Source organism: Brassica rapa, chromosome A03, assembly GCF_000309985.2.
Source record: "Brassica rapa cultivar Chiifu-401-42 chromosome A03, CAAS_Brap_v3.01, whole genome shotgun sequence".
Classification (NCBI taxonomy): Eukaryota; Viridiplantae; Streptophyta; class Magnoliopsida; order Brassicales; family Brassicaceae; genus Brassica; species Brassica rapa.
Window position 1 is genome coordinate 23,324,659 of NC_024797.2, and position 12,856 is coordinate 23,337,514.

General features: G+C 37.7%; 2 protein-coding genes across 2 annotated transcripts; one reads left to right on the top strand and one right to left on the bottom strand.

Annotated features, from left to right (window-relative positions):
• Positions 1–362: 362 nt before the first annotated feature.
• LOC103861137 (ABC transporter G family member 42) lies at positions 363–7,482 on the top strand. Its single transcript, XM_009138843.3, has 22 exons — positions 363–690; positions 810–933; positions 1,017–1,090; positions 1,176–1,260; positions 1,335–1,494; positions 1,567–1,643; positions 1,773–1,826; positions 1,901–1,991; positions 2,077–2,660; positions 2,746–3,059; positions 3,133–3,293; positions 3,373–3,476; positions 3,557–3,710; positions 4,916–5,085; positions 5,173–5,481; positions 5,556–5,846; positions 5,927–6,010; positions 6,102–6,235; positions 6,301–6,528; positions 6,607–6,778; positions 6,868–7,122; positions 7,216–7,482. Exons 1-22 carry the CDS (start codon positions 413–415, stop codon positions 7,480–7,482), a joined length of 4,170 nt encoding a protein of 1,389 aa, XP_009137091.3. The 5' UTR covers positions 363–412.
• A 251-nt stretch (positions 7,483–7,733) lies between these two features.
• LOC103860770 lies at positions 7,734–10,579 on the bottom strand. The gene is made up of 4 exons (XM_018658128.2): positions 9,513–10,579; positions 8,468–9,001; positions 8,182–8,391; positions 7,734–8,106 (listed from the first exon to the last, which is right to left on the bottom strand). Exons 1-2 carry the CDS (start codon positions 10,344–10,346, stop codon positions 8,597–8,599), a joined length of 1,239 nt encoding a protein of 412 aa, XP_018513644.1. The 5' UTR covers positions 10,347–10,579; the 3' UTR covers positions 7,734–8,106; positions 8,182–8,391; positions 8,468–8,596.
• Positions 10,580–12,856: the final 2,277 nt, after the last annotated feature.

The window sequence follows — 12,856 nt, forward strand, 5'->3', positions numbered from 1 at the left end:
CTTTTTCGGATTGGGATCGGTTCAGTTCTTAAGATTCGGGTATTTTCTCCAGCCCTAATATTATTGACATGAAAAACAAATAGGAACATATTTTTGAAAAAATACATCCGCGTGGATCAAAGTCTAGCAAATATAAATTAACTCTCTTCAGCATCTCGTGGCATCCAAGAATAGTAGGAGATGGTGTTTACATTTTTAACCAAAAAAATGTAGTGTATACATATTAATATTAAGGAATTCAATTTTTTTGTTTTGCCGGTACGTAGTTGTGTATATGTTTTAAGCCTCAAATGCAGAATATATTATTTAAGTGTGTCACCCCTCCTAACGTGGATCCGCCTCTGTTTGTGATCATATCTCTATATAACTTCTTCTGTAACGTAGAATATTTTTGGCAATCTTGTTTCAAATAATGACAACGCCTCAAATAGCTGGAGATGAAAATGGTAATGTTGGTGATGAGGAGGTTCGCTCTCAATGGGCTGCTATTGAGAGATTACCCACGTTTGAGAGGATCACTACTGCTCTGTTCTGGAATAGAGATGAACAAGGGAAGAGAAACGAGAGGCGAGTCATGGATGTTTCTAAACTTGAGGATCTTGATAGACATCTCTTTATCGATGATCTCATTAGACATGTTGAGGATGATAATCTCAGGTTATTGCAGAAAATCAAGAACAGAATCGATGAGTAAGTTTCAAGGTTCAAGACTATGCTTTTTATCATGGTTATTTTCCTTGTTTCATGTTTATATGCTAAGAAAATGTAAATATTATTGGTCTATATATTAATCTCATGTATATTTGTAGGGTTGATCTCGAGTTACCGACGATTGAAGTGAGGTTCAGTGATCTTTTTGTGGAAGCAGAGTGTGAGGTAGTTTATGGAAAACCCATCCCAACTCTTTGGAATGCTATTGCAAGCAGACTATCTGTAAGTGAGATTGTATCCTTTTTAACATCCTAATCTAGGAAATCTAGTAATTAATTATATGCATAACGGTGGTCTTGTGACAGAGAGTCATGTGTTTAAAGAAAGAAAAAAGTATAAGCATCTTGAATGGCGTCAGTGGTATCATAAGGCCTAAAAGGTAAATTCTTGAAACAAAAGTTCCTCATTATTCATTAATCTTGGCTTTCTTTACAAAGACAGAAACGTTTTTTGTTTATTTGCAGAATGACTTTGTTGCTTGGTCCTCCTAGTTGTGGTAAAACCAGTCTGCTACTTGCACTAGCTGGAAGACTCGACCATTCTTTGAAGGTTTGTTTTTGATAATTCAAACACTGACTCATATGTTTTGTTCACAAATCATATGAGTTCCTTCCACATTACAGACTACAGGAAACGTTAGTTACAACGGTCACTTATTATCAGAGTTTGTTCCTGAAAAAACATCAAATTATGTAAGTCAAAATGATCTACACATTCCAGAGATTACTGTGAGAGAGACACTCGATTTTTCAGGATGTTTTCAAGGCACAGGAAGCCGTTTAGGTGAGGAAAACAATTATCCATATATTTCTTTTTGGTGAGTTCTTGTTGCATTAAACATTTTTACCATAACAGAAACTATGAAAGAGATTAGTAGAAGGGAGAAACTGAAAGGAATAATTCCTGATCCTGATATAGATGCATACATGAAGGTAAAAAAACCTGTTGTGCTTTAATATGAATATAAATAAGAATTCTAATTAGAATGTTTCAGAAGAAAAAAAATGTTCCAAAAAAAAAGAATTCTAATTAGAAATATAAAAAATTCTATATCATGACAGGCAACTTCTATTGAAGGTTCAAAAACTAATCTGCAAACTGATTATATCCTAAAGGTATGGTAATTTTCAGAGGTGTTTTCTGTTCTTATCTGAAGTTATTAATGCATCTGTTGTTCTATTATTATCAGATCCTAGGACTCAGTTTCTGTGCAGATACACGCGTTGGAGATACATCAAGACCAGGAATATCAGGTGGCGAAAAGAGAAGATTAACTACAGGTAACTTAAGCATTCACATGCACATTGGTTCTAATATCTTTCAAGACAAACTTCATATTTGGTATGTATATATTATCTACTGAAGGTGAGATGATCGTAGGTCCAATCAAAACTCTGTTCATGGATGAAATATCAAATGGTTTGGACAGCTCAACAACGTTCCAGATTGTATCTTGTCTCCAACATTATGCACTTCTGTCTGAAGGAACCATAGTGGTTTCACTGCTTCAGCCTGCACCAGAAACGTTTGAGCTTTTCGACGATGTGATTCTTATGGGAGAAGGAAAGATAATCTACATTGGTCCAAGGGATTATATTTGTAGATTCTTTGAGGATTGTGGATTTAAATGTCCAACAAGAAAATCTGTTGCTGAATTTCTTCAGGAGGTTATCTCAAGAAAAGATCAAGAACAGTATTGGTGTCACATAGACAAACCATATTCTTATGTATCCATTGACTCATTTATTGAGAGGTTCAAAAAGTCTGAGCTTGGGTTACAACAACAAGAGGAACTCTCCAAGACACTTGAAAAGTCTCAGGCTCAGAAAGATGCTTTATGCTCAAGAAAATACTCACTTAGCAACTGGGAGATGTTAAAAGCTTGCTCAAGGAGAGAGTTTCTTTTGATGAAAAGAAACTCTTTTGTTTATGTATTCAAGTCTGGACTCGTAAGTTCTTGTATATTTTTTACCAGAAAATCTATCCTTGTTTTAACCATTACAAGCTTAAACCTTTTTTACCCTTTTAATGCAGTTGATTTGCATTGGATCTATTACAATGACCGTTTATCTAAGTACTGGATCTAAAAGAGATCTAGTGCATGCTAATTATCTTATGGGTTCTTTGTTCTTTTCAATCTTTAAAATGCTTGCTGATGGAATTCCAGAACTCACACTAACAATCTCAAGGTTGTCAGTGTTCTACAAGCAGAAAGAGTTGTATTTGTATCCTGCTTGGGCTTATGCACTTCCTTCAGCTATTTTAAAGATACCCATTTCATTTCTTGAAGCGTTTATGTGGACGTCGTTGACATATTATGTCATTGGTTATAGTCCTGATATTGTCAGGTAACACATTCACAAACATGTTTTGTACAATTCAAGAAACTTTATCTGCCAATTCAGATTTTCTTTTCTTCAGGTTCTTTCGCCAGTTCTTGATCTTCTTTGCTTTACACCTTTCATGCATATCAATGTTCCGTGCTATAGCTGCCACTTTTCGAGATTTTGTTCTTGCCACAACAATGGGATCAGTCTCTATAGTGCTTCTCTCATTATTTGGAGGATTCGTCCTTCGAAAACGTATGTTTTGTTACTTGAAACACACGTTTCATAATAAGTTTTTGAAGATTCATTGTAATGATTTTCTTTTATATTCCAGCGTCCATGCCTGCTTGGCTTCAGTGGGGTTTCTGGTTGTCTCCATTGTCATATGCTGAGATTGGTCTAACCTCAAATGAATTTTTCTCTACACGGTGGAGTCAGGTAATGAATTCTTTACACAACTTTCACATTTTCTAGCTAAATTTTTAGTTCATTATTGATTTGTATATCATCTCCATTAGACAACATCTGGAAACAGAACGTTAGGGGAAGAAGTTCTTGATGCTCGAGGGCTGAACTTTGGTGATCAATCTTACTGGGGTGCATTTGGTGCTTTAATTGGCTTCACATTCTTCTTCAATGTTGTTTTTGTACTGGCTTTGACATTTCTAACGAGTAAGTTCACAAACCATCTTTTATATAATATGTGAGTGATAGAAGTTAGTATATGTGATGATTGTTTCTAGTTTCTAAGATGGTTTTTGCTTTTCAAAAAACTATTTTATCGTCCAATCACAATTCTACAAAAATAGATTTCCTAAAATTTAGAAAAATTACTTTTTTTAAAAAAAGTTCTCTCATACCAATCAACATTTTAACAAAATAGTTTTCCTACAAAATAGGGAAACTAGTTTTTTAGGTGTTTAGACAAATTTCCAATGAAAACCAAAATCCATGTTTTTGAGGTTTTTAGAGAATATGTACGACTACTTCATATTTTTATTAACTTATGAATATAAATATAATATAATAACACTAGTTAAATTATATACTTTTTTATTTAGGTAGTTTTGTTTTAACTATTTACACATATTTTAAGATTATTTTAGTAAAATATATTTTTGACAAAAAAAATTTAAAACAAGCTACTATATTTTTCATTTCTTTTTAAATAACAAGCATAATATTTTAATAAATTATAATGATAAAAATGGAAACTTCTGCATAATTTAATAATTTTGTATAGCTTTAAAATAAATCAAAATAAATAAATACTGAAAAACAAAAATACAATAAAAATAAATCTGAAAATCACTCGTAATTCAAATTAATAAATTTAAAATTTCGTCAAAAAATATTCATTGCTCTAATTATTTTTGAAAAAAAATACAATAATTTATAAACAACATGCATACATTTTAAAACTAAAACATGATAATGAAAAAATAAAATCTGAAAACCAGTTATATGTGAAATATTTTCTGATTCTAACAACGAAAATATTTTGATTAATTTTAACGTTTTCTCTAAGAAATAATTATATGTTTATTGTATTATTTAAAAATAAATTACAATTATTATTTAGAAAATTAAAAAAGCTAAGGCAAAATCAAAAACGAAAACCAAAAACTGAAAATGAAAGCAAAAATATGAAAATTAAAAACTAAAATCTAAATGATGCAGAGTTACCGGGATGGTTCGCAGAGTCTACATGAATCTGCTTTGTTTGCTGACAAAAAAAAAAAAACTAAAATCTAAAAATTAAAAACCTAGATATATAAATCTAAAAACTAAAATCTAAAAATCAAAAACTTAAACTAAAAACTACTAAAATAATCAACATCTATATGTTATTGATTTTGTTCTTTCTGTAATTTCAGCTTCAAATAGGTCTCGTGCGATTGTGTCTAGTGATGATGATAACGCTCAAAGTTCAGGAAACCATACTAAGTCAAGTTCTAAAATTGCTACCCAGTCCAAAAATGCATTACCTTTCAAACCCCTAACTTTCACATTTCAAGAAGTCCGATATTTCGTCCAGACTCCTCAGGTAAACCTAGTATCTTAAAACTTCTTGAACCGTTTAGAAAAAAAAGACAAGAGTTAAATGTGTGGTGTCTCTTGTTTCTATTAAAAGGGCAAGAAGGTGCAGCTTCTCTCTAACGTTACAGGCGCATTCAAGCCCGGTGTTCTCACTGCTCTAATGGGTGTGAGTGGTGCTGGTAAAACGACTCTGATGGATGTTCTTTCTGGAAGGAAAAGCCGCGGTGACATTGAAGGAGACATCCAAGTAGGTGGTTACCGTAAGGTTCAAGAAACATTTGCAAGGGTTTCAGGTTACTGTGAGCAGTTTGATATTCACTCTCCCAATTTAACCATAAGAGAGTCCTTGGAATACTCTGCTTGGCTTCGACTTCCTTCTAGCATCAACTCAGAAACAAAAAGGGTAAGCCATTATTTGAAATTATTATATCCTTTTAGCTCTCACTTGTCTGAGAATTTTCTTGATTTTTCTTATAGGCAATAGTCAGGGAAGTTCTTGAGACGATAGAGCTGGAGGAGATTAAAGATTCCCTAGTAGGACTTCCAGGAGTTAGCGGTTTAACAACAGAACAACGCAAGAGACTAACTATAGCTGTGGAGCTTGTTGCCAATCCTTCAATCATATTCATGGATGAACCAACCACAGGATTAGATGCAAGAGCTGCTGCAATTGTAATGAGAGCTGTGAAGAATATCACAGAGACTGGTAGAACTGTTGTTTGCACCATTCACCAACCGGGAACAGATATCTTTGAAGCTTTTGATGAGGTAACGATCTTGAGAATAATACACATCCCCATTTCAAAAGTCTCCTTTCTAAGAATACATTATGTGACATTCAACTGCAGCTGGTTTTGATGAAAAATGGAGGAAAGATTATCTATCATGGACCTCTTGGACAACATTCAAGCAATGTTATTGAATACTTTATGGTAAGTTTTCATTAAATATACTAAAACTGAACTAAATATTTATAAAGTATGGTTATCTTTCTTTATTTACAATGGTAATTTTCAACTGCAGAGGATTCCTGGAGTTCCGAAAATGAAAGAGAACACTAATCCAGCCACTTGGTTACTAGACATTACTTCAAGATCATCAGAAGACAACATTGGTGTTGATTTGGCCCAAATCTACAAGGAATCTTCTTTGTTTAAGTAAGTATATCAACATTTAGAATGTTGTTTCCTTGAAACTTGCTTACCTTTGTTTTTTTTTTTAGGGAGAACAACATAGTAATAGAGCAAATGAGAGGTACATCTTCAGGAACAGAAGAACTAACCTCCTTGACGCGATATGCTCAAACAGGTTGGGGACAGTTCAAGGCATGCCTATGGAAACAACACCTCTCTTATTGGAGAAACCCTTCCTACAATCTCACTCGCATCCTCTTCGTGTGTCTTACCTCTTTGATCTGTGGCGTTCTGTTCTGGCAAAAGGCTAATAAAATGTTAGTCTCTTCCCTCTCTTCCTTTCTTTTAAGTTTTGTTGTCTCTCAAACTTTGTGTTTACCTTTCTTCTTTGGCAGAAACACTCAACAAGATCTTTTCAATGTATTGGGCTCAATGTACACGGTGGTTCTTTTCACTGGAATAAACAATTGCTCTACAGTGTTATTCTGCATTGCAACCGAAAGAAATGTCTTCTACCGCGAAAGATTTGCTCAAATGTACAACTCATGGGCGTACTCCCTTGCACAGGTTAACACATTTTCCTCAGATCAATCCACATACACGGAATACAAAGTAAACCTGGCTTTGGCATTGAGCTGAAGCCCTAAATTTTGTAGGTGTTGGTTGAGATTCCATACTCATTAGTCCAGTCTATTTTATGTATGGCAATCTTATATCCTATGGTTGGCTATCACTTCTCGGTGTACAAAGTGTTTTGGAGCTTCTATGCAGTCTTCTGCTCGTTGCTCATATTCAACTACTTTGGCATGCTTTTAGTCGTCATCACCCCAAACATTCACGTTGCTTTTACTCTCCGTTCGGGCTTCTACTCAATGGTTAATCTCTTCGCTGGTTATGTCATGCCAAAACCTGTAAGTATCTTCTAACCAAGATAAAAAGAGTGACAAACCTCTCTACGTTATGTAATAGATCAAAACATGTTGAGAATTTTATTGGATATGCAGAGCATTCCGAAATGGTGGATTTGGATGTATTACTTGAGTCCCACGTCATGGGTTTTGAATGGATTGCTCACATCTCAGTATGGAGATATGGAGAAAGAGATAGTAGCATTTGGAGAGACGAAGAAGGTTTCAGATTTCGTGGAAGATTATTTTGGTTTCAGATATGATTCTTTGGCTCTTGTAGCTATCATTCTCATTGCCTTTCCCATTCTCTTGGCTTCTCTTTTCGCATTCTTCATAGATAAACTCAATTTCCAAAAGAAGTGACGATTCTTATAATCCTGCTTCACAGGGTCAGTATGAAAATATTTTTTTTGGTATTTAGCAAATAAATAAATTAAGCTTTCTAGATCTATTACAGTTGTGCCCAAAAATAAGTAACATAAGAGTTTTGGCTCTTGTAGCTATTGTTCTCACTGCCTTCCCCATTCTCTTGGCTTCTCTTTTCGCATTCTTCATCGGTAAACTCAATTTCCAAAAGAAGTGATTTCTTATAGTCCTGCTTCACAGTGTCAGTATGAAGAATAATGTTTTGGTATTTAGCAAATAAATTAATTAAGTTTTGTAGATATGTTACATTTGTGTCCAAAAAAAACAACGGTTGAGTGAGTAACATTCAAAGAGCAAAGTGACTCTCACCAGTCAACACCACATGACAAAAAAACAAACTCAAAACTTAGGATGATGGAGTATGAGAAAAATCAATGCCTGCACAACTTTATATACAGAGAGGAAGGATCTGAGCTTCATTCTTTTCCTTGGGCAAAAGGAAGTAAGACAAAGAAACAAACTTGGTCGAAAATACACAATCCTTCGAATCTCGGGTCTCTTCTATAAGACATTTACTTCTGAACTTAGTCAGGAAGAATAAAACTAACCCACCCCTACAAGCTACAAGACAAAAAAACATTAGGTTATATTGTTAGGATTGATTCAGGCAGAGGTCTATTAAAATAAGAAACTTACCTCAGGATTCTGCCATTGATTTACATCAGAAGAATATTAGACTCAGGCGCTGTTTAGCTGATTCTTGAAGTGAATGGTTAGAGAAAGAAAAAAAAAACGCTAAGTGTTCATGGCAATTAGCTCATCAGGCATGCATTGCCTTATGTTAATGACCATTGAAGTGTTAAAAGGCGATGAGATGTCACAGCACTGACGGCGAGGCGGATTCATCTGTCATTTTTGTTTCAGAGAAAAGAAAGATTATAAATCTGGCCAAACTAAAGGTAATAGAACTATAAAACTATACCTGTTCAACATTAAGTTTCAGCTTACGAGACAGAACACGGATGCGTTGTAGTCGCTTAAGCGCTTCTGCTCTGTGGCAGTTTCCCACATTATGAAGCTTATAGCTACTCCATGTCCCATCAATTCCATCTTATCCTACACTATCCAAGAAAAAGACGAGCGGTCTCGCACATGGATCCCTGGGATACTCACTTGTGCTGAACATATAGTTGCTCCGGACACCTGACCCTCTCCTCCATGTAGAGAATGTTTTTTGCAGGGTGAGAAGATCCGGGAGGAGTTTATTGCCTTCATAGACTTGAATCGCGTAGCCCCACACAACCGAAACAGTCACTATGTTCGAAGAATCATAGCACACGCTCTGCTGCAATATCCTAGCGGAATCAAAACTTGCAGCACTGATGAGACGAGCCACGGATTCAGTCCGGTTTGTTTTCGGAAAGAAGGGATCAACTGCGTCTAAGTGATGAAGTGATACCAGTGGAGCTAAAGGGTGCGCACATAGCAGTCCAAATAAGTTCCCTCTTACATCAATCTAAGAAAAATAAAACATATATAGTAATGTTCAGACACTAACTACACTTATCCAAAACCAAACAAACAAAGCAAGTAAATTAATACTTCAGTTATTGAGCTAAACTTTCCAAATATAGAAACTCTCTGTTGTTCATCAATCAGCATCAATGGAACTATATCTCAATTATTGTTAAAAATAGTAATGTTCAGACACAAACTACTCTTATCCAAAACCAACCAAACAAGGCAAGCAAACTAACACTTCAGTTACTGAACTAAACTTTCCAAATATAGAAACTCTCTGTTCGTTAATCAGGCATCAACGGAACTATAATTCAATCATTGTTAAAAATAGCAATGTTCAGACACTAACTACACATATATAGTAATGTTCAGACACTAACTATACTTATCCAAAACCAACCAAACAAGGCAAGTAAACCAACACTTCAGTTATCAAACTAAAATTTCCAAATATAGAAACTATCTCAATTACTGTCAAAAACCTAGAAAGTTTCATTACGTTATACCTGATGAAACCCAGGTTCGTGAGTCAACGCAACACCAAGCTCAGCCAAGCAAGAGAAGATCCTAGAGTCGCTTCCATACAAATGCGCATACCTCATCAAACAAGAATCCAAAACCCTAGCAAGAACCTTCCCAAGCGAAGCGCTGATCGCGAACCCTCCGCCACCAAACGCCATATCAAACGAGTACCTCACGTTCTGATCATAAAACTCCGAGTTACTCCCGACGTACCACCACTTCCGGTGATCGTACTTTGACAAAACCGTCACGAGATTGTCCACGAAGAAGACAGTGTCGTCATCTCCGAAGACGAACCACCGCACGTCTTTATTATCATCTCCACGATCAATTGTCTCTTTGACGACGCGCGCGACGCGGATCGCCGACCGGAGACCGCCGGGGAAGGTGTAAGGAAACCTGGAGACGTCTTGGGAGACGATCACGGGAGGGAGGGTGTGATCGGGATCGGGATCGAGTCTGCGGCGATCGAGGAAGACGACGGCGCGCGTGGAGGAGTTGGGAGAGTACCAGAGACGGACGTAGGAGCTGCGGCGGAGCCAGGAGTCGCGAGAGGCGGCGATTGAGAAGAGTAGGTGGCGGCGCTGGGTGGAGAAGAGGGGCAAGGAGCGAGCGATGGAGGAGATTTGGTCGCGGCGGAAGGTGCAGTAGGTGAAGAGGGTGAAGACGATGGAGCAGAAGGTGAGGAGTAGGAAGATGTTTCTGACGCGGGGAGAGAGAAGTGATGGTGATTTGGAGGGGAAGGGCATCTCAGGGGAGAGGGAGTCGGGTCTAGAGAGAGGTGGATCGGATCGTCTCTTTCGTCTTGTCTGGTTCATTTCTGGAGTATTGTTTGTTCGGTTTTTTCTCTCTCTCTCTCTTCCAGTGAATTCGTCGAGGCTTTGTGTTTGTCGGAAGCTGGAAGGCGAAACCGTCTCCGTTACAGTGAATGGTTTCAGTTTTACGGGTCGGGTAATACCAAGATTCGGTCTGGCTCCAATCGTCGGACCTGCTAGCTGAGACAGAGGTTTAGGTGTTTTTTCTTATACTCTAATGATAAAGGGTTTATTTGCTAAATAACCAAAACAAAAAATGAAATTAGATTTTTAGAGAAAGAGTATAGAAAGATAGAAAGAGAAAATAAGAGAAAAAAGGTGTCTTTAGTTAGTTAATGAATTTTGTTTTTTTTTTGTGTCTATTGAATGCAATTTTTCAATGATAAACCATGCATCATAAAAGAACACTTTAAATCGCATAAGTGGACAAAAGTTTGTATTTTAAACTTTGGAGTTCAACTGTTAACACTTTAAACAGTGTTAACAATTTAACAGTAAAACTTGTTTCAATAACATATTAAATATTGAAATAAGCTTACTTGTATTACAAGTTAAAATTGTGACCGATATTGTTCATCAGTAATAAATTCTATGAGACTATTGGTCAAATATACCCTATTGGAGGTGAAATTAGGAAACTACCTGATTGTAATATAAACCCAAGGAGACTGTAGCAAGTTGTGTACCACTTGCCCGTTTTGCCCCTAGGAGAGGACACGCCCGCCAAGAAAGGTGAGCAACTGTAGATTTTGTTAGGGCATCATTATTGGTGTCCCTTAAGTTGGGTCTTTAAGCGTAGGGTCCCTTAGCTTTTAACTAAAAAAGCTAAGGAATGACCCTTAAATAAGAGATTTGAGAGAAGTCTCTTAACGTTTTTAGTTAAAAGTTAAGGGATCCTATGCTTAAGGGCTTCAACCTAAGGGACACCAATAATGATACCCTTAGATCTCTTAAAGTACTTTCTATTATTCTATTGAAAGTAGGTTTTCAGCTATTTCTTTTTCATCCGCTCGTTTTGTTTGATACTCGTGTAATGTGCATAAGCAAATCTACATTTTTTTTCTACAAATCGAGGGAATATCTAATTGTAAGAGAGAATAGAATGGCGGGACGTAAAGGCTACACGGAAAATTTTAGAGTTTCCTATTGTGTATTTAATGAAAAAAACTGAAGCCATATTGTTAGATGGTAAGAAAAATAGTTAGAAGTTTGTCTCAACATAACAAAAAAAGGTAAAGAACACGCTTTCAGGAACTCTCTCTCTCCTCTAGAACCTCTTTCCTCTCTCTAAAGCCACCAAAACAAAGACAGTCGCTGTTCTCCTCCGGCGTTCAGCTCGTTGCCAACGTCGGAGTGACTTCTCCTCTTCTCTCTCATTTTTTTCCTTTTTGCTAGCCGCTCCTCCCCTTCCGGTGTACCGATATGCTTCGTGTGTTCTGGTCCATTGTTGACTATCTCTTCTCCGCCTCCTGCTCATGAGGGAGCTTGGACTGAGAGGGTCGTCAATCTCTGGAATTCCGGTGAGGTGCGTTTCGGAGGCTGAGTGAAGCTAGTCGGCTTTTGGGTCAAGATTTGTCTGGTTCCTTTTCACCTTAGATCTACGATAAATCTTGGCGTTTGGTGGCGCGTGCTCTCGTGTGGAGACTCCTCCGTACCGGATCTGTTCTTCATCGTCGTGTTTCTTTCATTGGAGTTCGGACAGAGTGGAGCGGTGGCGCATGATGCATTCCTTCGCTTGGCGTCTCGTCGGAGGAGGCTCGTGTGGCTACCGTTCAGGTGGTTTCTGAGTGGTTAATCCACAAAGGCGCGTCCAAGGTGTAGGATTCGTCGTGTGTCGGCTCCTCCGCTTTGACGACGGCGCGTGTTGTTCAATGCACGGTGTCGGTGATGAGTCGTCTATGGCTATGTTATCCTGCCGTGACAGAGATGCTTCCGCCTTGATCTTCTCCGGTCATGGCTCTCCCGTCACACTCTCACGGTTGATTCTTTCGCGGAGGCTCACCGTTTCTGAGTTGTACTTTAGTCACGTCTTATGGAGTTATAGCTTTGCTCGTGCAAGCTTATCTCCTGTCTGGATCGATCTTGTCACTGGTTCTCAGTGACGGTTCCTGAGGAGACCTGTTCTATACTGGTGTGTCATTCGGTTTGGTCTGGTCTCGGTGGCCTGAGGAGTAGTTTCCAACATCCCAGCACTAGAGTGAGTCTCTGGTGGTTGCGGACTGCTCGGTCCCGGTGTGTCAAAGTGCTACGTTTCGTGGAGTAGCTGCCGCTATTCAACCCGCTTTCCCTTTTGCTCTTGGTAGTGACGGGTTCGGTTACCCGGTCACTTTTCGGATCTTTGGTTGTATTGTCTTAGGAATTCGCTGGGTTCGTGTCGTGAAGCGTCGTCGGTTTCTGCTGGGTTCGTGCTAAGGATGGGTGTCGTCAGTCTCTGTTGAGTTCGTGTGGCGAGTCTTTCCGGTCTTTCGGTTTGTATTCAAAGCGTCGTCGGGAGTTTAGGGTTCGTACCTTGA